The 27169-nt window shown below is 48.3% G+C and overlaps 1 protein-coding gene and 1 long non-coding RNA gene across 4 annotated transcripts in view; one reads left to right on the forward strand and one right to left on the reverse strand.

Moving 5' to 3' along the window:
* Positions 1–652: 652 nt before the first annotated feature.
* CHAT (choline O-acetyltransferase) overlaps positions 653–27169 on the forward strand; it is a 42508-nt gene continuing 15991 nt past the window's right edge. The window contains exons 1-6 of the mRNA XM_029915953.1: positions 653–703; positions 3549–3737; positions 4603–4721; positions 6106–6159; positions 7867–8047; positions 10052–10229. Coding sequence (XP_029771813.1) covers positions 668–703; positions 3549–3737; positions 4603–4721; positions 6106–6159; positions 7867–8047; positions 10052–10229 — 757 coding nt within the window. The 5' untranslated portion in view covers positions 653–667. The remainder of the gene's footprint in view (positions 704–3548; positions 3738–4602; positions 4722–6105; positions 6160–7866; positions 8048–10051; positions 10230–27169) is intronic.
* The window catches only part of LOC115273081, a 31488-nt gene continuing 26322 nt past the window's right edge, over positions 22004–27169 (reverse strand). The window contains exon 5 of one of the 3 annotated variants that reach the window (XR_003900664.1): positions 22004–22417. This is a non-coding gene — a long non-coding RNA (uncharacterized LOC115273081). Of the gene's footprint in view, positions 22421–26792; positions 27007–27169 lie in introns of those variants that run through there. The other 2 variants (XR_003900660.1, XR_003900667.1) reach the window with 2 other exon arrangements.

Genomic DNA, 27169 nt, shown 5'->3' on the forward strand with positions numbered 1-27169 from the left:
CTCCTGGAGCCCACAGCTTTAGAGGACCTGTATTCATTTACCCATGCGTTGATGCATGCATGCATTTCTTTTATTCAGCTACCCAGCACTGATCCTATTCCATGCTAGTCATGCAGCTAGGTCCCAGTGCTGAAGCACTGAACACAACAGGAGAAGCTCGCAGTCTAGTGGGAAAAAGAGGTTTTAATCAGCAAAACGGGCATCTGTTGGGTCCCAGGCAGAAACAAAGCAAGTGCTCAGTCAATAATCCCTTATGGATTTGGAGTGAGCAACCCCAGCCCTGCTCCATCCCACTCTGCTCTGGGGTGTTAGGTTGCATTTGGGTGACAGTCTTATGGAGCAGGGACCAGTTAAAGGCTCACTCTAGACCCCACTCTATCTCATTTGGGGACTCAGAAAGGACACTGTGGTCAGGGGGGCTGGTCCAGAGATTGGGAGATTGGGAACCAGGTCTACAATGAGGCCCTGTGTATTTGGGGCCCATGTCTAGTTCTAGCCCCTTCACAGGGTGAGGCTGAAGTGTCAGGCTGTGGGAGGTGAAGGGTCCATGCAGTTCTATGTGGCTCTTGTGCTGATGTCTCCCTGCTTCTTGGTCCCTAGGTCTGCACCTCTGCTTCCCCAGCCAGGAGTCACCAAGATGCCTATACTGGAAAAAGCTCCCCATAAGATGGCAGCAAAACCTCCCAGCAGTGAGGAAGAGTCTGTGAGTGACTTTTGGAGCTCTCTCTCATCCCTTTTCTCCCTACTCACACAACCTTGCTTCCAGATTAGTCCTATGTGGGATTAGCCCCCAGCCCTGCATTCCCCTGGGCATGAAGCCGAGGCTTCAGCCCTGCCCTGAGCCCACTGAGGAGCCTAGGAAAGCTTGGAAGGGCTGGGAGAGGTTTCAGGGGATGTTGAAGGAATTCTGATAGCCACCCTTCCTCACCCCCAAGGCCAGGAAGAGAGCTTGACCCTGGCCAGGTACTCTCTCTTCTCCCAGGGCTTTTCCTCCTCCCCAAGTTCCACTTCCAATGGCTTTGAGGCCTGTGGAATTGCCTTAGGGCGAGGCTGAATTCTCTACCCTAAGCCAGGTCACATCCAGCCCCGGCTACTGTTACTAGTTCAGCCCTGGAACCTTAGGCACCATCTCCCCCCAGTGGTTTAAGGCAAGGCCACCCCTCTTTAGATAGGCATCCTCCCTCCTCACCTTCCTAAGTGATGGAGCAGCTTTTCTGCTCTCTTGAGTTATTGAAGTGCTGGCCCCTCTGCTACATTTGTCTTCTTGCCACTTCTTTACCCAGGGCGTCGTTTGAAATCCTAATCAAAACGTTTTGGTTTCTACCCATGAAATTGTTCACTATGTTGTCCTGACCTTTGCAGCCAACAAACATCTCTGTTGCTGAGTCTTGTCCATGGCATGTCCCTCGCATTGAAGTGTGGCTTCTTTGAGAGCAGGCCTTTTCCTTCCATTGTCCCTAAGTCCAGTCCAGGGCCTGGCTCACATGAACTTCCCAGGAAATGTGTACTGACCTGGGACTCTAGTGTCCAGAGACCCTCATTAGTACACATCCTTGCCTCTGTTTAGCCCCAGGTGTTGGTCAGAAGCCCAGAAGAGTCAGGGCAGGAGGGAGCCCCATGGGTGTAAGACATGTGAGCAGAGATTTCCTGCCTCATTCCATTTTACACTTCGCTGACTCCCCACAACTGAGTCCCATCACACTGTCAGAGCCCTGAGGAAGGATGGCCTGTTTTTGGCGGGAGCCCCAGCGAGGCCTGCTGGCACTCTTGGAAAGGCCACCTGGGCTGGGCTTTCTGCAGGTACTTGCCCACTCACCCAACACACAGGCCTCCAGACCCTAAGAGAGGGAAGGGGGAGCTAGAGCAGCTGAATGGGGGGTGGGGGGTCTAGACATGGCTTTTGTGAATTGGGATGGGCAACTTGGAATACTATCCAAACCACCCTGGTCGTTGAGCGTTCCCAGGGGCAAGACAGCCCATAGTTGGCACCGACACCCTCCTCCCTCCACCTTGGGTAGTGAGCTCTAAAGACAGGATCAGGCAGGCAAGAATTTCCATTCATTCATCAGCAAAGGCTCCCGTGGCTGGTCCCTGTCTGCCAAGGGCTGCTTGGGGAGGGCTCCAGCCCATGCAGCAACAGGAGCAGAGCAGAGGCAAGCTTCGAATGGGCCCCTTTACTCCACAGCCTGCCAGGGGTTGAAGTTCACTGCCGCCCCTACCCTAAGAGGAAAAACCCCAGAAAGAAGGTGTCTCCCTACTGTCAACTTTGTAAACTCTAATTGGTAATATGAAAAGCCCTGGTTTCCAACTGTGACTAGCTCAGTGAGGAAGAAAAAGAAGGAGGGAATGGGAAAAGGACCAAGAAAACAATCTAGGAGGAAGGAGCAGAGTGGATGTTGGATAAAGACTGATTTCAGGTCCCAACTCTGCCATTGCATTGCTGGGTGACCATGGACTAGTCTCTCTACTCTTTGGGCTTCAGTTTCCTCATCTGAAAATAGAAGGAAAATCCCTGCCCAGGCTCAGCCATAACATGGTTGAACACAAGCTGGCAAATTAGGAAGCACGGTGCCCAGAAAGGGGAGACATTGGTGGAGAGTTCTATTCAGACTCTCTCCACATTTTGAGGGTCCCCAGAGATTATGAGTTTCCTTTTAGGAATCCCTTTTAGGGGGGGACAGTAACATCATAACATTTTATGACATGCTTATCTGGGGCCAGTGGTTTCTCCCATTTAGTTCTGTCTGTGCTCCTCTCAGGTCGGGATTGTCATTCATGTTTTAGGATTAGGAAGCTGATGAGACTCAGAATGGTTAAGACAGGAAGAACATCCACAGCACTGCCTGTCCTCCCTCCCCTCCCCATACCCACATGGAACAGAATGGTGCTCCCTGGCTTTCAGAACTGGGAAGGGCTTAATAAGGAGCCAGGGCATGAGTCACCTTCTCAGGAAACAACTTGCAGAATTCTGAACTATGCCTCCTGCCGTCTTTTACCTGTCCAAATCTCTCCATTAGTGTTACATCCTTTGGGTCCAGACATCATCCGGATTCTGAAGCCCCAGCTGGAAACAATTTCTAAATTAAGAGTGATCAGCAGCCAATATCAATAACAGATCGGTTTCATCTTAGACCCACTGGGCTTAAAAGCACTTTTCACATAGAATCTCTTTGATCCTATGAGACATGGAGGTTACTATCCCTATTTTACAGGAGTGGAAACTGAGGCACAGGGGTGGGGTGGTTTGCTTAAGATTACAAAGCTGGTCAGCAGCAGGCTCAGTGCATGAACCCAGGTTTACCTGGTGCCACCATAAAGGTGTTTTCCTCTACACTTTATCCCCTCCTAGGAGCAGGGCTGGGGTACCAGAAAAAAACAGAAGCTTCCTAAGTTCATAATTCTGCAGAGCTGAGCCCTGGAAATAGGCAAGACCCAGGATGTAGAACAAGGATAGGGTCAGATGGAGACACACTCTGGGGATCATCTCGTGGACAGGTATGGACCCCACACCAGAAGAGGCATAGCAAGTGAACTCTCTCTTCCAGGAGTTGCCCAAACTTCCAGTGCCCCCACTGCAGCAGACGCTGGCCACTTATCTGCGGTGCATGCAGCACCTAGTACCTGAAGAACAGTTCAAGAGAAGCCAGGCCATTGTGCAGCGGTTTGGGGCCCCTGGTGGCCTTGGTGAGACCCTGCAGCAGAAGCTCCTGGAACGACAGGAGAAGACAGCCAATTGGGTAAAAGTTGCTGAGAGGGAGCAGACTATGGGATGGGGGAAGACAAGGGGCCCACAGGGTGGGGGGCAGGGAGCAGACATGAAGACAGGGATTTGGATGAGGGACAGGTAAGTAACAAAGATGGACAGATGAAGGAATAAGGATGAGAGGAGAAACGGGGACGGTAAGGGGCAAACAGGATGTGGGATGGGAGATGGGGATGGGGACCAATGAGGGACAGATGGGGGTAGAGGTGAGGTGCTGGGGAAAGGCAGGTTATATACATGGAAGACAATGAAGGTTGGAGATGGGAAACAGAATCAAAAATGGAGGACAGATGGCAGACAGGGATAGGGATAGACATGTGGCAATAGGGAAAGAAAGAGTACAGAGATGGAGACAGGGTACCAAGATGGAGGCATCAGAGGATAGAAATGGGGCAATAGGGAAAGACAGGGTACAGAGATGGAGACAGGTGGGGGATAGGGATGGCAGACAGGGCTGGGGCAGCAGAAGATAGAGGTAAGTTCAGGGAAGCAAAGAAAGGTGAAAAGCAAGAACAAGACATGCATAAGGATGGGCAGGGAACAGGGGTGAAGTACGGAACAACCACCATGGGAAACGGATAGAAGGGAGGGATGGTGTGGGGCAAAGATGAAGGATAGTCATGGTGGACTGGAGAGCACACAGGCCCTAGCACATAACTAAGACTCTGTGTGTATTTGTGGAATAACTGAATGAAGTGCATGATCCAACAAAGTGTCTCAATTGTCCCTTGGGGCCTCCACAATGGGACTAGGTGCTCTGGAGAGGCAAGGTGCCTTTGTTCAGAGGGGTGTGTGTGACTTTGGGGGAGGTAATGGCGCCCCCCCATTCTTCCCAACAGGTGTCTGAGTACTGGCTGAATGACATGTATCTCAACAACCGCCTGGCCCTGCCTGTAAACTCCAGCCCCGCTGTGATTTTTGCCCGCCAGCACTTCCAAGATACAAATGACCAGCTAAGGTGAGGCCACCATGCTCCTGAATTCACAGCTTGAGCATCTGCCTGAGGTCCTACCAGGAAGGAAAGGTCAAAGCTTGTGCCTTGGCTGAGCTTTCTGAGGCCAAATGCCTCTGAGACAGAGGCCGTCCAGGCCGCAGGTTCAGGAAGTTGGTTAGATGAGACTGCAACATGAGTGACAAACACAGGGTCTTCCTTGGAACATATTTATTTGAGGTGAGGTGGGCAGTAAAAGGAGGTCATGGGCCTCCAGGTGTCCCCATGGCATTCTTGACCTGGCTGAGGCCCCGGAAGGAGGTATGTACCTCTGACCATACCAGTACTTGAGGTTTGGGCTTGTCACTGGGACACGCTGCACCAGGCTATCTAAACAGAGGCTCCAAAGGGGGTGGAAATGGTTCCTTCCTGCCAGCTGCCACCGCCAGAGTCTTTGCCATCTGCTGCAATTTCAGGGCTCACTGAGCCACGGGAATGGCCTCTGGGCCTACTGATGTTGATGGGGGAGGGGGGGTGTTTACACAGGGATGTGGCAGAGAGGAAAGGTCTCCCTAAAGGAGTCTCTTAGAGCCAAACCCAACTGGCATAGCGACTGTTCATAGAGGAAAAACCAAACAAACAAACAAAAGAGGCAGGGCCTACCTTGACCTCTGGGCAGGGCTCAGCTATGCTAGGAAGACCCCCATCACCAACTTCCTCACTGAAGACTAGCCCAGCCAACTGCTGGTCAAGCATCCTGCAGCCTGGCCCTCCATGGCAGCAGGAAGTATGCAGATGGATGGATGAACAGCTTCTGAAAACAGTTCTCCAACTGCTTGCAAGAGGACATTTTTCCTCCTTAAGCCAGGGTCATCATCCGTGGGCAGTTAAGATGACATGGCCCTGTGGCACAGTTCTCTGGTGACATTTTTCCCCTGGCACTTGCTTTCGTTTTCATTTGCACTGAATGAAATTGACTTTTCCCAGGAGACTGGATTTCCCCAAACACAGGCTCCTGGTCCCATCCAGCCCCAACATGGGCCTGTCCTAGAGAGAACCCCACCCCTGACCATCCAGTCTTCTCCTGCCTGCTCGGTGGCCTCTCCTGGCTTTCTCTCCCTCCTCCTCCTCCTTCTCATTCACCTTGTGCTCTTTTCTCCTCCTCCCAGTTATTTTCACAGGATCATTTTTAATCCAAGGCTTGTGAAGGACTGACAGCATGATGAGGGGGAGGGGTTAGGAAGGCAGCAGGAATCCCATCAGATTAGTGCACCACTGAGTCCTGGCAACTGGAGGGTGGTCCTTAAGTTTGGGAGAAGGGAGGTGGAGGTGAGGATGAGGAAGGTTGGAGAGGGGGAAGGAAGCTGAGCCCCTGAGAGGAGAACCTAAGGCTTCATCTCTCTCTCTGCAGGTTTGCGGCCAACCTTATTTCTGGTGTGCTCAGCTACAAGACCCTGTTGGACAGGTAGGATGGGGCCCAGCCTGGGAAGGGCAGAGTCCTGTTTTGGCACAGCCTGTTGAGTCATCTGTCTCCCTGCCATGCTAGCCAAGGAGCAACCAGAAGACAGAGACCTTGCCTTTTTCCAGCCCTGTGTTCTTGGCTCAGGTCGTAGAGCATGTGGATGCCCCCTGCCCCAACTCCTCCAGCATCAGGATAACCTTTACCCCAGCAGACCCAACCATTAATGGTTCCTCTTCCTAGGGTGAGCACTGTCCTTCCTAGATCTTTTTAAAATTCTCCCCCTTCCCAACCCACACGCTCCTCCAAAATGAATTTGCAGAAAAATGGTACAAAGGTACAAAATACACAACCACATATTTTATTTTTACCATAGATTCAATAGACATAAAATTCCTCTGTCAAATTGCTGAGAGCTCCCGCTGATTCCTACAGTTTGGTGTGGCACCTGCACGTTGAGCAGCAGGGCGCTGAGACGCCCTACCCTCACTCTGCTCCAGCTAATCTCAGGGCTTCCTCTTCCCCTCAGGGCTCAGCTCCCATGTCTGGCCTTTGTCACCCTGTCTCATTACCCAAAACTCTCCCATCTGTCAGCTTGCTGCTTGTTGTCTATGCTCCACCTACACATCCCGGGACCCGTGCCCCATTAGAATAGGAGACGAAGGGGTGCCTGGGTGGCTCAGTCCATTAAGCGTCCAACTTTGGCTCAGGTCATCTAATCTCATGGTTCATGGGTTCGAGCCCGGCATCGGGTTCTCTGCTGACAGCTAGCTCAGAGCCTAGAGCCTATTTCAAATTCTGTGTCTCCCTCTCTCTCTGACCCTCCCCTGCTCGTGCTGTCTCTCTGTCTCTCAAAAGTAAAGTAAAAAACATTAAAGAAAAAAGAATAGGAGACTCATATTTTGTTTGCCACTATAACCCCAGATCCCAGAAAGGTGCCTGGCACGGAGGAGAGCTCAATAACATTTGTTGCCTGAAAGGGAGGGAGGGAAGAAGGAGAAGGTGAGATGGAGGGAGAGAGACAGAGAGAAGAAGGAAGAAGAAGAGGAGAGGGAGAGAGAGAAGAAGAAAGGAAGGACAGAGGAAAGAGATAGACGCAGAGAAAAGGGAGAGAAAGAGTGGAAAGAAGTGGAGGAAGGAAGGAAAGAGGGAAGAGAAAGAAGGAAGGAGAGAAGGGGAGACAGAGAAAGGAGAAAGGAGAAGGATGAAGGGAAGAAGAGGAGGGAGAGGAAGAGGAGGAGGAAAAGGTCAGGGAGGGAGTAAAGAAGGACACGAGATATGCTGAGACCACAGGAGAAAGAGAACTTTCTACCTTGAATTTAGAGAAGGCTTCTGGAAGATGTGATGGAAGAGTAGGCTCTTGAAGGAGTGGAAGGAGTTTTCCTGAACACATTAGTTGAATGCAGAGGTGGGGTGAAGGCAGAGGTGATCAGGCAAAGATCAGCAGAAGCGAAGGCGCGAGGACTAAAATGCAAGCTCTGCACAGGAGTGCCTGAAGCGGGAGTGAGGGAAACTATGGGAGGCTTGAAAAAAACCCTGAGGGTGTCCATGGGCCATGGAGATAGGGCACGGGCCACTGCTTTGGAAAGTGGGGAATACAGATCTTTTACTGCCATTCTAATGCAGTTCTGGTTTTTGTGCCCTGCTTTGCTTAATCAAATCAGGTAGAAGCAATTCTAATTCCTTGCCTCCCTCTCTGCTCTTCCTCTCCAGCCACTCCATCCCCACCGACTGTGCCAAGGGCCAGCTGTCAGGGCAGCCGCTCTGTATGAAGCAATACTATGGACTCTTCTCCTCCTACCGGCTCCCCGGCCACACCCAGGACACACTGGTGGCCCAGAAGAGCAGTGTCATGCCCGAGCCAGAGCATGTCATTGTGGCCTGCTGCAACCAGGTCAGCGGCCCCCTCTCTGCTGCATCTCAGGCTTGGGGAGGGTGCATGAGTACTTATCCATTCCCGTTTCACCAAGGGTCCTCAGCCCTCATTCAGAGACAGCTAGCTGGGACAACATGACCCCAAAGTGGGGTCTCTTGACTCCTACTCAGTCTCGTTTCTCTCCATGAGTTGGCTTTTAAGTACAGGGAGAGTCATCAGTTGAGAATGACTTAATGTGGGCTCTCATATTGGCCCTGACCAGCCAGGTCAACTCAAAAGAACTGCCTGGATGTACGGAGACCCTGCATGGCCTCAGAAACTCCTCACAGGAAGGCCGTGGCCTTCCTGGAGACCACATGCAGACATATGGGCAGCTTGACAGACTGACTGTCAGACCTCCATGTCCAGGCCATAGGCTCAGCACTTACACGTGTACACCCCACCTGGTTCTATGGTAACCTTGCAGAGGGACTTTGAAATCTCCATCTGACAGAAGAGGAAATGAGACTTAGACAAATTGGGTGGCCTGTCCCAGGCTGAGAAGGTCTCCCAGTCCTGGCCAATGCCCCATGCTCCATCTCCTGCAGCTCAGGTCTTCAGACTGTTCCGGGAACCAACAAGGACTCATGGGCTCCCAGGGAGCCTGAGGGCTCCTGACCCCTCACCAGTGCCCACTAGGAGACACATTCTGTTTATTGAGCCTCCACCTCATGATTTCATCTGAAAAAAAGCGGTTTTGTTTGGGATTTGGTTGTGTTTTGGGTTTTTTGTTTTGTTTTGTTTTGGTTTGGTTTGGTTTTGGTTTTGGTTTGGTTTGCTTTGGTTTTTGAGTTTTGGTGGGGTTTTTTGGTTTTGTTGTTTGTGTGGTTGGTTTTGCTAAAACCCAAGATTGACACCTACCCCAGGGATTCTCCTGCTATTTGTGCTACAATGGTTTCTTCATGGGTTCATCTGACATTTTCAGTTTAAGATAGAAGCTCAGCAAAAGTCTGCCATCCTAGGTTAGCTGTTCCCACTGGAAGCCCACCTGACAGTTTAGCCACAAACAAGAAACTTTCTCCATTTTCATTCAAAAGTCAAACTCAGCATTTCCCAGTCCCCACATGCTACAGTATACACCCATTTCAGAAATGCTCTCGGGACTCCTGTTCAGAACCAGGCCACATGTGTGCTGCTCAGGGCATGAGACCAGGTACTCATCCACCAACAGAAAAGGGACTTGACTTGGCGCTAGTTAAGACTTTTCACAAAGTAGCTTCAAAGCTACTGAATGATAGTTCACAGGCCTCACATACAAAGCACATGCTTGTACACATGTATATGTGCACACATAGAGATAGAGCATTTTGTGTGTTGTTTTTCCATTTTAATCTTCCTCTGCTTATTATTTCCTGGCTTGCCTTTTTTCTCCACTCAACCAGTGTGTTTTAGATCTATCTCTGTAGCTGTATATAGAGCTAGTTCATTCCAATTGATGAGTCTATTCATGAGTCGACATACACTAGACAAATAAACTCACTTAGCCATTACCCTTCTGAAGAACACTTACACTGCCTCTACCATTTTGCTTTTGCAAATAAGGCTTTTCTGCCCACTCCTTCACATATCATCTGGGCATGAGAGGGTATGTTTCTCCAAGCCTAAGGCTAACATACATATTTATAAGAGTAATTGCTGAGTCATAAGGTATTCACATTTTTAGTTATGATAGACACTGCCCTGCATTAGCAAGTGTACCAATTTATGCTTAATTCCTCACAAACATAATGGTTTTGCATGAAGTAAGAACCATACAGGTTTTAATTTAGCTAAGGTTAATCTGGTCTTCTTTGATTTGGGGAAGCTTAGAGTCCAGCACAGTCGACAGCATTTGGGTTAGTCCCCAACATGTGACTGTTCAGAACCCTCACATACCTTGGGCCTGAGGATCCCCTATCTGTACTCACGTGTAAAGGCTCAGTGAAGGCCCTTCTTCTTGGGCCGGCTGCCATGAGTGACGTGTTTGACCTGTTTCCCCCACAGTTCTTTGTCTTGGATGTTGTCATTAATTTCCGCCGTCTCAGTGAGGGGGATCTGTTCACTCAGTTGAGAAAGATAGTCAAAATGGCTTCCAACGAGGATGAACGCTTGCCTCCAATCGGCCTGCTGACGTCAGAAGGGAGGAGCGAGTGGGCTGAGGCCAGGACGGTCCTCGTGAAAGGTTAGCAGCAGTGCCCAGCGCGTCTCCACGCTCATCTCATCCTCATGCCCATTGGCTTCCCTTCCTCCAGGGTTGGGCACCATGCCTCATCCCCATTTGCCATAGCATGGGGAGCTCAGGCCTCCCTCCAACTCAGGACACTACAGCAAGTCAGCTGAGGCATCTGGAAGTCACAGGCACGTTTTGTACCCCCGTTTTTCATCTGACGATATTCTAGATTCCTGGGTGAGGCTGATGAGCACTGGAATCCTGGGAATATTGGGGGAGGGAAGGTTTTGAGCTGGAGGAAGCCTGGCTACAATTAAGCAGTTGTGTTTTATTGGTGGGCAGGGATCATACCCATTTTAGACGTCTGAGTCACTGGGAGAGCTGTCACATGGAGATTTGGGATGGAACATAGCTCTGAGAGCATGGCTGGTTGCCTCCTTCATGTAATTTCTTAGTCCTAGAACTTTTCATCTTCAAGCTGACCTATCCTTTTGGCTGGCTTGCTGCTTTTATGAAAGTTTCCAAGCATTTCCATAAGAAAGCTGGTGATAGTCATAATAATTTTCAATCATTCTCTGGAAACAAATTTTCAAACCTAAAGCCAACCTTATTCTTGGGAATTGGATGGAGTGCTTTCCTTTTTTGTCTACATTATGTGGACCTCCGTCTGCCACTTAGGCTCTCATTCGGCCAGATGTCCATTCGGACTTCCTGAGTGTCTATCACCTGAGGAGCTGGGCTAGGCCTGGAAAGTCTAAGAGGCAGAGAGGATGAAGCCACTGCTCTTGAGCATCCCACTGAACAGGGAAAGTGGAGGCATGGGGGAGCAGGTTCAGGTATGCAATAAAGCAGCATCTACCCATGTAAAGCAATAGAGACATCCGGTACCAAATAAGTGCTCCGGGACCTCAGCGAGGGGAGGGAGCTCCTCCACTTGGGAGGCTTTTGAAAGATTTCATTGAAAGAGGTGCAATCTGAGCAAAGCTCTCAGATGTAAGTGAGAAGAGCAGGAGGGAGGGATAGCAGGCCAGCTGTGGGCAAAGCCAACTGCCCAGCAGAGACATGCCTGCCCTGCCTGGTTCCAACAAGGAGACCAACCAGCCGGCAAAGACGGCCATGCTGGACATATTGAGAGAATGAAAAGGTGGTAGGGCCTGGGTCTCTGGCACTACATTTTAGGCACTTGCATTTTCTGATCCTTCTCCTTAGAAAGTTCTTTGGCCAGGGTTAACTGGCTCCTTGAACCATCCAGAGCTCAGCTCAGGTGTCACTGGCTCAGACCCTCCTAGTGCATGCCCAACGCAGGACACTCTGTCACTATGTTCTATGTTCTGACTTTGCTTGCATTTGTAACTCTCTGAAGCCAGCTTCTCATCTGTTTGATGCATGCTGATTATCTGCCTCTCTCCCCTAGTCTATGAGTTCTAGGGGAACAGGGGCCTTATCTGTTTGGATTAACTTTTTAATCTGCTGCGCCAAACACAGTGGGACCCCAAAGATATTTGTTAAATAAAAGAATTAAGGGTTACTAATGATACTAGGCCCTCGGCCTATTGCCTACCTACCAGTTAATTCTTTTTCATTCGATCTTTGGGTACCCAAGGAGTGCTCAGTCCTAAATCAGGGGCTGCATGGGCCACAGGAGGGTATGAGAGCTGACCCCATTCTCACAGACCTAACCACTAAATTAGGGAATTAATAACTTGTCATTTGAAAGTGAGTTAATTCCCTCAGGAGACCATAGTGTAATCAGATCCTACCCTCCTTCCCTCCAGGGACAGAGACAGGCATCAAACAATTGCCTCTGCTTCTAATACAGCTTCCACTTTATTAGCAGGCCAAGCTATCTCCCTGCAGGACTGACCAGCATTGCCTTGAGGTTTAAGTGCTTGGGCTGTGCTAATTGGACTTAATTTGTTAATGGCACTTGATCTGGCTTTCTGAATGGAAGTGCTGTTTCTGAGGGAAGTGTGACAGAAAAGAGGGGCCCACACGCTCTCCCTTTGGAAATCCAATTAATCTGGTTAGGACTGACTGTGTCATCTGCACAGCAGGAAACCAGTCCTTCACAGAGCCCTCCCCTCTGGAGCATCCCCTACCCACAGAAAGGAAGCCATTTAAGAAATAATTTCAGTATAGATGTAAAGATCATGGCAACTTGGACTAAGGTTGAGAGTAAAGATAGAAAGACATGGGTGAGATCCAGATATATTGCAAAGTAGAAGTAACAAGGAGGAAAAGAGAAGTGAGAATGGCTCCTAGGGTGTTTTTTAAATGTTTTTTATTTATTTTTGAGAGACAGAGAGAGACAGTGTGAGCAGGGGAGGGGCAGAGAGAGAGGGAGATACAGAATCTGGAGCAGCCTCCAGGATCTGAGCTAGCTGTCAACACAGAGCCTGACGCGGGGCTCGAACCTATGAACCGTGAGATTAAGACCCGAGCTGAAGCCAGACACTTAACCGACTGAGCCAGCCAGGTGCCCCCAACTCCTAGGTTTTTGATTCAAGCAACTGAGTAGATGGTAGTACCATTCACCGAGATGGGAACCAGTTTGTAGAAGTGGGTGCAGAATGAAGTCTTTTCTAAGTATGTCAGGTTTGAGATGCCTTGAGTCATCTAAGTGAAGATGTCAAGTTAGATCTATGTGTCTGGAGCTCAAGACAGAGGTCAGTACAAAGACATAAATTTGAGAGCCATCAGTGATATTTAAAGTCATGGACCTGGGTGAGATCATCTAGAAACAGCAGAGTGGGTCCTCGAAGGTCAGGTAGAGAAAGATGCAAAGAGAATTGAGAAAGAGCAGCCCATGAAGTCAAGAGCAAATCCAGATGAGTCACAAAGATCCAAATAGAAGGAGGAAGCGGCCAACTACTTGGAATGCTGCTGATAGCTCAAAGCAGAGCTGGATGAGAGGGGACTCAGAGCTTGGCAGCCCTAAGTCATTGGTGACCTTCAACCAAGGTCAGGCTGCGGAGTAGGAAGAATGAATGGTTGTATGCTGATGAATGTGATCCAACAGCAGGAAGAAATTGTTGATGAGATTGTCAGTGAGTAGAATCAGTTAAGTGTGGATGACTATTTTCAGACATTTTGGTATTAAAGAGGCAGAAAAATGGAGCTGTTGCTGAGGGTTGATGGGGGTCAAGGAAAATGTCTTTAATGGGAGAGGCAAATGCGTCATTGTATGTAGACAAGCGTATGCAAGTACTTTGGTAAGAGAAATCATTAATGAGGACAGAAGAGAGGAACAGAGGCATGAGATTTTTGCAAAGGCAAAATGAGATGTTACCGAGAGAATAAAAGGCTTTTGGTTGGTACTGGGAAAGCCAAAAGCTGGGCCTGTGGTCCATGGGTCTGTAGCTGTGGTGGTAGGAATACAAAAAGGTTCCTGACTTGTGGCTTCTGGTCTCAGATCAGTAGAGCTATGGCCTTGAGCTGAAAGAGGCAGGATGGGATTCTGAAGACAAGAGAGAATGCATGAAATAACATCTTGGAAAACTTGAAGAGATTTATGGACTGTGTTGAGCTCATATCTGAGGGCTTAGAGGTCATACATTGTAAAAGAAACTAATTAGCATTGTTTTGCAATTTTTTCCCTCACAACATTCAGCTTCTCAGGTTCAGGCAAAGAGAAAGGGGGTTACCAGGTTCAGCCAAGGTAGGAGAATATAACCAAGGGAGAGAGGGGGAAGATATGGCAAGAGAATGGTTACAGTGTTGGAATCTCAGATGAGTAAGGAGGTGTAGTAGTTTGCTTGGGCCACCATAACAAAGTACCACAGACTGTATAGCTTAAACAGCAGAAATGTATTTCTCACAGTTCTGAAGGCTAGAAGTCTGAGATCAAGGTGTGGACATGGTTGGTTTCTTCTGAAACCTCTCTCCCTGTACTGTCAATGGCCATCTTCTCCCTGTATCTTCCCAGGGTTTTCCCTCTGTATGCATCTGTGTTCTAATCTCTTCTTAGGAGGGCACCAGTTATGTTGGGTTAAGACCTCATTTTACTTTCATTACATTGTAAAGACCCCATTTCCAAACACAGTCCTATGCTGAGATATTGGGGAATTAGGACTTCAACTTGGGGACTTTAAGAAGACACAATTCAGCCCATGACAGGAGGAAAGTAAAAGACAGAGGTGGATGATGGATAGTGGAAATAGGTAGTGGGGTCGATGGTTTTGAGGAGTCAGTAAGATAAGACATATTGCAGAAGGGGGAATAACAGAGCATGTGAATCAGAAAGTCAAGAGTGTGGTCTGAGTGTGGGAGGCTTGAAACTGAGACTTCAAAGGGGGGTCCATTCCTGGTAGTGATGAGTTCCCAGGTGTTCCACATCCCTGGGAGTGGATGTTGAGGTTGGACTGCCAAAGGTGGAAGATTGAGGGACTGAGAGAGGAGGGTCCCTGTGAGCTGGGTCCTCCGTACAGGTGTTCAGGCTGTAGGAAAGATGGCTGGAGCAGTTATGGGGAGGAAGAAGGAACCAGGACCCCAGATCTACATGACGGGGACTTGTGAAGGAGTCAGGGGAACACAGCAACGGGAGGGTGATAATGATGAGGGTTGGCAGGAGAAGTCTAATAGCTATGGCTTCAAAGGAAAAGCAGAGAGGAGCTGTTCAGCATCAGGAACAGGGAGAAGAAAGCCACCAACCCCATCTGTTCCTGAGGTGCATGAATGTGAAGGAAAATAGTCTCCTGTGAGAGGAGACAGGGAAGTGGTTCCCTCAAGGGGTGCCCCTCTCCTCTCGGGGCAGAAGGTAAACAGACACTTTCAGAAGAGATTGACAATGCAAGGGGACCTGCCATCACTGGCCTGACGTCATAAGGGTTCAGAAAGGGAGAGAGGTGGGGGGGGTGAGGGATGAGCCCATAGAGGGGACACTAGAGTGGAAGGGCAAAGGAGTGCCAGCGAGAGACCCAAGAATGTTGGCGATCATTGCAAAGAATGCTCCCAAATCCTCAACTTCTGGGGAGGTACTCTCCCGGTTCCAAGTGTGGTTGTAAGGACTGAGGTGGGGATCTGACCGGCCCACAATAATATCACCATTAGCACAATGGAAAACCCGAGTCCCAAGGTCTCCACCTCCCTTCCTGGGACCTGGGCAGACACCAATGCCTGTGGGCACTGGGCCCAGGCAGGTGCTGCCCAGCAGAAGGCTTCAACCAAGCTGAGATCCTCTTGTCATGGTGGAGGTCTGGACCAAGGCACCTGAGCTCAGACAATATCTGCCCCATAATTCTCATAGGGCCAACTGAGGCCCAATGGGGCAATTGATTTTATCAACCTTCTCTCCTTAGAAAAAGGGACCCTGATCCTTCACCCTGCCCTCTAACCAAGACAGCTCCCACTGCCAGCCCACAGGCTCCCCCATCCAATCCTCTGCTATGACATTGAGAGGGTGGAGCTCACAGAGGAGGGAAGTTAGCTGTCTGTCATAAAGCCCATGCTCCTTCTCTGTAACCCATGTTCCCACATCCCCTAGACACTGCCCCCAGCGCTTCTCACAAGAGATCTCTGAGAATGTGGTACAGGACAAGTGTGTGTATTGTGATCTATGTCTTCAGCCTATTCATCTATAGCCAACACAGAATGCCCTCCTGGGGGTCCAAGAGCTGAGACCCGGCAGGACCATCACTGACCCACGGAAGCCTGAGGTCTTTTGGGGGAGACTGGAATAAACAGAATTGTTAAGACAGAATAAAACCAAAGGAGTGTTTCCAACAGGAACCCAGAGGGAATTTGGGGACCTCACTCATCCCATGTCTTAGCTCAGGAGGCTTCCTTTGCCACTTGGGACATGAGGCTAAGTCCAGGTGGGTGGAGGTTGGTGTGACGGGGCTGGCCGACAACATCAGGATCATCCAGGAAGCCTCTTAAAAAAGATTCTTGATCCAGGGATTTTGCAAGGGGATAAAAATGAGACCAAGGAATTTGTATTTTCTTAAGTTTATTTATTTATTTTGAGAGAGACAAAGATAGCGAGAGCAGCGGAGGAGGGGAGAGAGAGAGAGAGAGAAAGAGAGAGGGATTGAATCCCAAGCAGGTTCTGAAATGCCAGCACAGAGCCTGAGCCTCACAGACCCCAGTGTGGGGTTTGAGCTCACAAAACTGTGTGATCATGACCTGAGCAGAAACCAAGAGACAGGTGCTTAACCAACTCAGCCAGCCAGATGCCCTAGGAATCTGAATATATATTTTTTAAATGGTCTTTGCACCACAGTTTTCTTTTTTTTTAAGTTTATTTATTTATTTTGAGAGAGAAAAAAAAGCACACAAACTAGGGAGGGGCAGAGAGAGAGGGAGAGAGAGAGAATCCCAAGCAGGCTCCACACTGTCAGTGCAGAGTGAGACACAGAGCTCGAACTCATGAACCGAGAGATCATGATGTAAGCCAAAACCAAGAGCCAGACAGTTAACCAGCTGAGCCACCCAGGCGCCCCAGGAATCTGTATTTTTAAAGCACCTTCCCATGCAGCTCAGATTGGGACCAACTTCTGCAGATATTAGCAGCTCCTATGCATGGAGGTCCCCCTTGATGCTGGTCTTATCCTGGGCCCTTTCTGTCCCTTGCTGCTTTCAGTTTTCGGTATAGCCTTTGAGGTGTCATAGGAGGCTGTGTCTCCAACAGGCTGAGGTAATCTTCACCCTTAGAGGTGGTCAGCGGTGGAATCAAGGCATCTGTCCCCAAAGACTGAGATCCTCAGGGCCCAGCAGTCAGGGTGGGATTTGGGGCCTCAGGAAGGACATGCGTAACCTCTCAGGACCTCCCTTCCTGCACAGCCCTGAAGCTTTGGCCTTCCTGAACCCAGGAGGACCAACACTGTTATCCTGGTCTGGAAATTTAATTACACATTCTGCCCTGAGTCTGGAAGACTACAGTGCTTGTCAATTTGTAGGAAAAGGATAGCCAAGTCAGAAAGCCCACACCCCCACCCTGGTGCCCACTGGCTTTCCTGGGTGCTGCGTGGAGATCCTGTGAACAGACTTTGGGCAGATGCTTCTGTTTACACAGCGCCGTAAATATTTATCCCCAGCAGCCAATTAGAGCTGAGCCGCTGCTTTCAAGGAGGGAGCTGACAGAAGGCGGCTGCGTCTGGAGAAGGCCTCAGTCATGGTTTACAAGAACCACTTGGGATGGGCATTTTGCTATTTAAATATTGTCATCCAGAGATAGGCAAGTCTGCTGATTTTAAAACCAATTACACATTAGCAGTAACAGCCTCTCTGATTTAATTGGCCCAGAAATACCTCCTGGGCTCCCAAGCTGAATGCTGGTTTTCTTCCTTGGGGATAGGAGGGGGGTGTTGCCATGGCCATCATCTCCTGCCCACAGTGGAAACATGAAGGCTCCTGTGGATGAGGACATCCAGACAGGGAAAGGCACGAGGTCAGGGGCAAGAGGCCTAGGCTTGACCTGGCCCTCCCTGCTGTGCCTTGGAGCCTGGCTCCCTAGGCCAGGACATGGAGACGGTAGCCCTGCCCTGCAGACAGGACCTAGGGTTTGCAGCGAGGCTACAAAGCAGGTGGTCTGGTGCCTGGCACACAGAGACTGTTCGCTAAATGATAATTCTTATTCGATTTGGGAAAACACTCTGGGGATGGTTTGTCCAAGGCCCACACCCTTTCTGGAAAAATCTGATGAACTGCAAATGGGCACCTGTTGAACGTTCATTTGGCCGGTGACAGTGACTCATGCATGGCCTTAGACTGAATGGTCTGTACGCCTTGCCTCAGAACCCTAACCCTTATTAACTCCAAGGTGCCCTTTTGCTTCCCCTGGGCTCCCCACATTCCACATGCTCTGTATGCTCACACTTAGACACCCTGTTCTTTCCTTTCTCCTCAGATGCTGTCTCTCTGCCTCTCACTTTCTGTTCTATGATATTTGGGGTACAAAGCAGGTGGAAGGTGTTTTTTTTTTTTAATCTGTACTTCTCAGCCCACCACCCCTCCCCTTATTCTGGAAGTGTGATAGCTTTTTAAACCGGCCTCTGGGGGAAGGGTGTTTCAAACCCAGAAGAAAGAGCTATGCTTGGTTTTTGAGGGTTTAAAAAAAATTTTAACTAAACTTATTTGGGAATAGTTATAGATGCACAGGTGCTTGTAAAAAATAATCTCACCTGGGGGCACCTGGGTGGCTTAGTTAAGCGTCTGACTCTAGGTTTCAGCTCAGGTCACGATCTCACAGTTCGTGAACTCAAGCCCCACACCAGGCTCTGCACTGACAGCTTGGAGCCTGCTTGTGATTTTTCTCTTCCCCTCTCTCTACCCCTCCCTGGCTTGCTCATGCTCTCGCTCTCTCGCTCTCTCTCTCTCTCTCTCTCTCTCCCTATCAAAAAATAAAAATAATCTCACTCGTACCTTTTCCCCCCTAATGCTAATATCTTATAAAATTCTAGTACGATATCACAACCAGGATATCACAGCCCACTTCCCTTCCACCCCCTCCCTCCATAACCCCTGGCAACCAGAATCTGTCTTCATTTCTGCAATGTAATTGTTTTTGGAATGTTATACAAATGGAATCATATAGTCTGTAACCTTCTGAGACTGGCTTTATTTCACTTGGTATAATTCTCTGGAGATTCACATTGTCCCATTCTCAATAGTTCATTCCTTTTTATTTATTCCTTGGTATGTAGTTAATATCATTCATCCATTAAAGGACATCTGAGTTGTTCCTATGTTTTGGCTATTCACATAAAGCTACCATCGTATATAGTAGCTATAAACTATATAGTAGTTTATATGTTATAGTATATTGATATATAATTATATATTATATAGAATTATATTTATATTTATAGGTTTTTGTGTGATTATAAGTTTTCATTTTAGGAAAAATGTCCAGCAATAAAATTGATATCTGCATGTTTAGGGGTTTTTTTAAGTGCTTATTTATTTATTTTGAGAGAGAGATAGAGAGAGAGCACTAGGAGGGGAGAAGCAGAAAGAGGAAGAGAGAGAATCCCAAGCAGACTCTGCACTAACAGTGTGGAGTCTGATGTGGGGCTCAAAGTCATGAACTGTGAGATCATGACCTGAGCTGAAATCAGGAGTTGGATGGATGCTTAACCTACTAAGCCACCGTGGCGCTCTGGTAGACTGACCATTTTGTTTTATGTGATGCCCCTCAATGTCTCTGGTAATTTTCTTTGCTCTGAAGCTTACTTAATCTGATATCAATACAGCAACTCCTGCTTTCTTTTTATTAACGTTTGCTTGATATATCTTTTTCCTTTCTTTTACTTTCAGCAATCTATATCATTATATTTGATGTGAGTTTCTTATAGATAGAATATAACTAGATGTCTTTTAAAATTTACTTTGTCAATGTCTCTCACTACAATTATTGATATGCTGGGATTTCATGCTGCCATTATTTTTTGTCACCTCTGTTTTTCAATTTTTGCTTTCTTTTCCTTCCTATGGGTCATTTGAATATTTTTTAGAATTCTACTTTGATTTATTGTAATGTTTTTAGTGTACCTATTTAGTTTTCTCTAGTGGTTTCTATAGGTATTTGTGTGTGTGTGTATATATATATACATATATATGTATATAATTTATCACTGTCTACTGGTGTTGAAGTTTTGCAAGTTCTAGTGAAATGTAGAAAGTTTATCACCTTTTATTCTCCACTATTTATAATTATCTTAAATATTTCCTCTAATATAAATTTAGAGCCACATCAGGCAGTGTTATAATTTTGCTTCAACAGTGAAATCTTACTTTAAAAACTCAAAAAGAGAGTGAAAATTTATTTACTACAATATTTATTCTTTCTGCTGTTTTTTTTCCCTTCTTAGTGTTTCCACCTTCCTTTCGTTATATAACTTCCTTTCTTTGGGTGGAAATTCCTTTAGCTTTTCTTTTAGGGCAGGTCTGCTGGAGAGAAATTCTCTTAGTTTTTCCTCATCTAAGAATGTCTTGACTCTTGATTTCCCCTTCCTTCCTGAAGGATATTTTTGTTAGATATAGAATTCTGGGTTGACGGTTTTCTCTGAGTATTTGAAAAAGATTGTGTCAGTTCCCACCAGTCTTCATGGTTTCTGATGAGAAATTAGATAGTAATTTAAATTGGTTTTGTGGGGGGCGCTTGGGTGGCTCTGTTGGTTAAGTGTCCAACTTCGGCTCAGGTCATGATCTCATGGTTCACAAGTTCAAGCCCCACATCGGGCTCTGTGCTGACAGCTCAGAGCCTGGAGCCTGCTTTGGACTCTGTGTCTCCCTCTCTCTCTCTGCCCCTCCTCCACTCATGCTCTGTTTCTGTCTCAATAATAAATAAACATAAAAGACATTTTAAAAATGTCTTCCTATAGATAAACCATCATTTCTCTCTGATTTCAAGATTTCTTCTTTGTCGTTAGTTTTCAGAAGTTTGACTATGATAGTGTCTTGATGTAGGTTTTTTTTTAAATTTATCCTCTGTGGAATCAACTGAATCTTGAATCTTTAAGTTTACGTCTTTTGTCAAATTTAGGAAGTTTTTAGGCCATTCTTTCTCTGAGTACTTCCTTGCTCTGCTCTTTTTCCTCTCCTTCTGAGACTCCAGTGACATGAATGATAAGGTCTTTGGTCCCACAGATTTTCAGTATTATGATGATTACTTTTAAAATATTTGTCACATAGTTCTAACATTCCAGTCATGTCAGTAGTGGGCATATACTGATTGTCTTTTTACATTCAAGCTGAGATTTCCCTGGTTCTTGGTATAAGTGATTTCCTACTGAAACCTGGATGTGTTATATTGTAAGACTCTGGATGTTATTTATTTATTTATTTATAAATTTTCTTTTATGCCCTTATTTTATTTTGAGAGACAGAGAATGAGCAGGAGAGAGGCAGAGAGAGAGGGAGAGACACAGAATCTGAGGCAGGCTCCAGGCTCTGAGCTGCTTCACAGAGCCCAATGCGGGGCTCCAACCCACAGACTATGAGATAATGACCTGAATGAAGTCAGACGCTCAACTGACTGAGCCACCCAGGCACCCTTCTGGATGTTATTTAAACCTTCTGTTTTTTATTTTTTATGCCTTTTTATTTTATTTTTGAGAGACAGAGAGACAGTACAAGCATGGGAGGGTCAGAGAGAGAGGGAGACACAGGATCTGGAGCAGGCTCCAGGCACTGAGCTAGTTGTCAGCACAGAGCCCGACACGGGGCTCGAACCCACGAACCGTGAGATCATGACCTGAGCTGAAGCCGGATGCTTAACTGACTGAGCCACCCAGGCACCCCTAACCCTTCTGTTTTAGCTGGCTTTCTCCGAAACCACTCTAGCAGGAGCAGTGGGTGGGTGCTGCCTTGATACAGTCAGGTGGAGACAGAAGTCCAAGTTTCTCATGAGACCTATATTCACACGTTACTTGTAGTGGGAGTAGGAATTCACAATCCCCACATGTTACCGACTAATGCTGTGTGTGGAGCAATTGAGGTGATAGATACTGCCCAATGGAAATGGATGTCCCGGCTTCTATCTGAGACCATGCCTTCGCTGATACTCTCAGAGGCTGATATGCTTCAGTACAGACTGCTGATGGTAGAAGTCTAGGCTCCCCACTCTGCTTTTGTTGGCACAGAGGAAAGTTACTCCATAAAAGTTTTCCTGTCTTGCTAGTATGCCTCTTTCCTGGTCCTTTGGCTAAAGAAAGTAGGCTTTTACTAGGGTTTTTTTAATCTACATTTGTTTGCGTTTTATGTTATTGGCTATTTGATATTTAAGGTAAAGCCTGGAATACTTAAGGTAAAACAGAAAACCCAGTGTATTCATCTGAGTGGCTTAAACAACATAAATTTATTTCTCACCATTCTGGTGGTTAGAAGTCCAAGGTCAAGGTGTTGGCAAGGTTAGTTTCTCCTGAAGCCTTTCTCTTTGGCTTGCAGATGACCACCATCTCACAGCATCCTCAAATGTCTTTTCTCTGTGTACACACATCTCCGATGTCTCTTCCTCTTCTCACAAGGACATGGCCATATCGGTGTAGGGCCTCACTCTTATGACCTCACTTAACCTTAATTATCTCACTAAATAAGACCTCATCTTTAAATACAGTCACATTGAGGGTTAAAGCTTCCATACATGAATTTCAGGGCAGATGGGACACAATTTAGTCTGGAACAGCCAGGGAATTCACCATCATGTTGTTCCTTGGGTCCTGAGGTCCCCAGCTCATCCATCTGTCTCCATCGTTCAGAGTCTTCTTATGTTTGTTTTAAATAGAATATGCAGGGTTTTTAGTAGAAGGAACAGGGAAGAGTCCACTCAATGTTTCTGCAAGCAGAAGTCCCTCCTTTTGAGCTCATTCAAGGGGATTTTGTAACTCAAGTCAAAGCAGTTCTGCTGTGCAAGTGCCAGGTCTTATTGAGCAAGAAATACTTTTGTTGGACTTTTCATAACCTTTGGGAACTGGGAGCATAACGATCATTCTATAAGCCATGGAGTAGAGAAGAATATGGGATGTGTGATAGCAAATTTCCATCCCAAAAGGAGAGATAGCCCCTTTATCTAGGCAGAAAAGTTGCTCAGATGGAATTGATAAAGGTTTAGAAGCTTTAAGCCTCGGAAAAGGAGCCCAGGGTCTCCATCTCCCTAGACCACATGAGGCAGGACAGTAGGGATCAGACTTGAGCCACCTTCCCAGAGGATAGACCAGAGAAGGCAAGTGTCCGAAATAGAACAGTGTGTGTGCATGTATGTGCACAGGGGGAGATGTTGGGGAGCAGCGCCTGAGTTCTGCAGCCCTCCACGACGGAGGTGCTCTGTTCTGTTCATTTTTGCTCACTTTAGTCACAGTCTGTAAGCTTTCGGTCTCCAACAGAAGCTCCGGGGCCCTCCAAGGCCTTGTGGCCTCTGGAATTTCCGCGTCACCGAAGCTGTCAATTCCCCAGGCGTGGGTGGCAGAGCTAGCTCCTCCTATTACTCAACTCTGACTTCTCACTATTAAGCAGGGGCTCCTTGAGGAAGATTGATTTACCACATTAAACGAACCTCCATGTGCTCAATGAGAATGTCACAAGACAAACGGCTCCTGCCGCATGCCTCCAGTCCACCGCCTCCCGTTTCCATTACATTTGGGCCAGAGTCATGGTGGATGGGCTTGGGGGTAGTTCATTTTCTGCCTTACACGATAAACTTGTCAGCCTTTGACCGATCAGCTACTTGTATGCAGGGAGTTCATTTGCAAGGCCACCTGGCATCCCAGCTCTGCTGTCCTGCTCCCATCTCACCCTGTTTAATGAGCCAGGACCTGGTTACTGTTGGTTGGTGCTGAGCTCTGGGGCTCTGCACAACCCGCATGCTCAGCCCCTCCTCGGGGTCCATCTCTCTCTTTCCTGGAGGCGGCTGTAGCCCTGATGCCTGGGGAGATGTCTCTGTCTGTTGCTGGCTTCTTGTCCATCTGGGAAGGAGTGCGCAAAGCCTCTGCTCTCCTGCCCAGAGGATGTGTTAAGCCTACGCCCCAGCATCCTGGCTGAACAGGCCTGCCTTGAGTTTCCAGGGGAAGCTATAGCCTGCCTGCTCCACTTTAGGAGCCATTCTAAAGAAATAGCTTTGGGGCTATTTCTAAGGAAATTTTAGTGTAGGCAGATACCCAGCCTGGGCTCTCAGAGCTCATTGAGACATGGCCAACAGGGCCAAGGTATGCAGCATTGGGGCTACCCATGGCCCTTTACCTGGCCTCCAGACCCACACCCTCCCCAAGCTTCCAGGCATCCTAGACTCTGCTCTGATCATATCAACCCCAGCCCATGATTCTTTGGTGGCTCCTTATTGTTGCTGAATGAAACCCATGCTCCGGATCTGTTCCCAGCCTGGGCATTGTGGTTGCATGCCTGGGATCAGGTCTAGTTCCCTCCGTTTACTGGGTGACCTGATATAAGACATTTAGCTTCTCTGTGAATGGGGATGATAAAAATGCCTATCTCCTGTTCATCAATATAAAGGCTTCAATAGATGCCTGGCACATAGTAGGTGCTCAACAAAGGTTAGCTAATAGCATCACTTTACTACATTCTTCAGGCTCACCTACATCTTACATGCTTTTACCTATAATCTGGGGGTAATCTGCTTACCCACAAGCTCCACCCATAAGCCTGGGTGTCTACACCCCAGCCCTCAGAACCTTTTCCAGCACTGTTATCTCCACTTGACATGTTTTTCCCTTCCTCTCTGCCTACTTAAATTGGATCCCAGCCTGGCCAAGGCTTCTCCATGCTCTGAAGTCACCAGCCAGCCTGGGAGCCCAAAGGAACCCTCAGAACAGTCTCCTAGGGCAGGGCTGGGCACCAGAGCCATTGGCCAGGGACTCCTATTGGAGCAGAGAGGGGCGGGGCTGGGAGCTTTGCAAAGGGTAAGTTATCCCTTCCCTATCTCCATCCACTCCCCACCTCGTATCATTGCCCCTTCCCATGAGGCTTCGTGCCCCATGGGTAGTGGTTTTCTGACCCTCAAGGGGCCATGGGCCTTTCCTGTTTGCCAGATGGGCTCCTCCAGGCTCCCACTCTGAGCTGTGTACACAGATTTCAGCCTCACTGTTCATGTACACTCAAATCCACTGCCAGTCATGGACACTTTCCTGTGCCCACCTGGACTGGGGACCCAGGCCTCACCCTCTGCAAGCTCACAGACATGGGAGAATGGATCAGCTCAGGGTTTCTGGAGCTGGACTGGTGTGACTGCCTGAAGCATAGGGAGGTCTGAGGTCAGAAGCATAGTCTTGTGCTATAGGGTCATGCAGAGTGCAGTAAGAGACAACAGGTATAGAGGGGACTGGTCCAGCCTTGAACTCAGGTGCTATGAGGCCAGCCTGCTCAACTGAGCAGAGGCTCCTTGCCTGCACTGAGCAAGCAGCCAAGCCAGCATGCTCTGAGTGTGAAGGGTTCTGAAGCACAGGAATTCTGTCTGGGCTGCACGCCCCCCCCCCCCTTATCAGGCACAGGACTAGCCCTGTTAAAGGATTGGGGAGCTTGGGAAAGGTTTATAATAAAGCTTTGATAGGCAGAGTAGGAGAGGAGCCCTCATCCAGGGACAGCCTATGCTATGTTGTAGAGATGAATGAGCCCAGATGTCTAGGGAATAGCAGGAGGTATGAGGTCCATGCAGGGATTCAAGGGAGGTGACCCCAGAAAGGTAGCATGATGAGCCCATGGGGCTCAAAGGGCTATATTTAGATTCAACCTTGTGGGCAATAGGAGTCAGTTCAGGCTGAAGAGGGTAACCCAGTGACAGCACCACACTGGGGAGTAGAGAAAAGAGCAATTCCCCAGGGCTTAAACTGGTAAACTCTTAGATCCTCAGGACATGGCCTAAAGCCTGGAAGTTGATCAGACTCCAGGAAATTCCAGGAGGCCATGCAGAAGCTAATGAGTCATCTTGGCCCCATTGAGATCAAGAGGGGTTCTGAAAGTGCAGTGCTCTCTCCAAACCCTCATCTAGAAAGGAAGTGGGGAGCAGATGACCCAAGGATGGGCTGGCTTGCTTGTCAACCTCCTTCCCAGAGTGAGACTTGCTGTGAGAGGAATTTGCAAGAATTGGGAGGAAGGGGATGGGTGGGGACTGCAGACTCTCTTCACATGAGATTATGTGTGGACACCTCTAATGAACTGGAGAAATCACGTGGGCAGAGCAGGAAACACCCAAGTGGCCTTGACCTCCATGTGCCCAGGACAACAACCCCACTCGGGGCTTGTTGCTCTGGGGTGGGGGAGTGAAGGTGCAGCCCAGAAAGGTTGGGGTGAGGCCAAGAGCCAGGAGGAATAGACAGAACCATATCAAGGGCCCTAGCTGGACAGAAGGAAGGACAAGCTACCATTGGCAGCATCAGGCTGTGTATGGACTCAGCCTCCCATTGACTTAGGGAAGGTGCTGTTGGCCTGGCTCCAACCCACAGGCAGGACCTGGCTGGCAGACAGAGGCTCTGGGGAGACCTCGAACCTTAGGGTGTGGAAGCCACACCTGCTCCCACAATTCCCTGGACTTCAGAGAAACAGATTCCAGAGGGCTCTGAGAGATGATGGGCATAATTTTTGGCTTGAGGCTCTGGAAGAAGAGAAGCTTTCAGAGCCAGGGGCTCTAAAAGAGAGAGTACTGACCCAGCAGTAAGTGGATCCCAATAGGGAAGGGAAAGATAGGAGCAGAGAGGTATGTATGGCTGGATATATAGAGAGCTACGTGCTTCAGCTTGAGCTGACTACAGGAAATAGAAGGACCAGCACTCAGGACCAGGGCCTGCCCAAGTGCCTGTCTCGATGGGACAAGAGGGAGGGGCATCCTGACTGTCATCTTGGAGGGCTCTTCAGCCCCCAGAATATTTCTCTCTGACAAACAGCCTCCTGGACAGGGACCTCAAATTTCAATACCTACAGGGATCAAGGGGATTGAATGAATGAGAGAGGACTATGATAAACCAAGGGTGCAGCTTCTCAGCTCTACCTAGTTCTTGTAGCATGAGAATGTGAACCCAACATCACCAGATGGTATAAGTTAGGATTCGATTTGGCCATATGTGACAGAAAACCCAAAATAATAGTGGCTTAAAGAAAACAGGTTTCTCTCTCGTGTACACCAGAAGTGAGCCATCCAGAGCTGACACATGGTGCCTAGGGTTCTTCCATCTCACTGCAAGGATGTAGCCTCAAATCCATATGGTCCGAAATGGAGGCTAGAGGTCCAGCCATCACTCCCATGTTCCAAGCAGTGGATAGAGGAAAGTGGGAAGAGGGGCAAAGAGCACATGCTGGTTATCTTTAAGGAAGTCTCCTAGAAGATGTCACATTGTGTTGCTAAATGCTGTTGGCAAAATTTAGATGCACAGTTACCCCTAATGGTAAGGGAGGCTGGGCAATGTAGCTTAGTTCTGGTTCTCCCTGTGCCAAGCTAAAAGCAGGCACTCCGTGACTAAAGGGAGAATGGACATTGCCATCTGCGGCCAGCAGTCTCTCCCACATGGTGC

Source organism: Suricata suricatta, chromosome 2 (genome assembly GCF_006229205.1).
Source record: "Suricata suricatta isolate VVHF042 chromosome 2, meerkat_22Aug2017_6uvM2_HiC, whole genome shotgun sequence".
NCBI classification, from domain to species: domain Eukaryota; kingdom Metazoa; phylum Chordata; class Mammalia; order Carnivora; family Herpestidae; genus Suricata; species Suricata suricatta.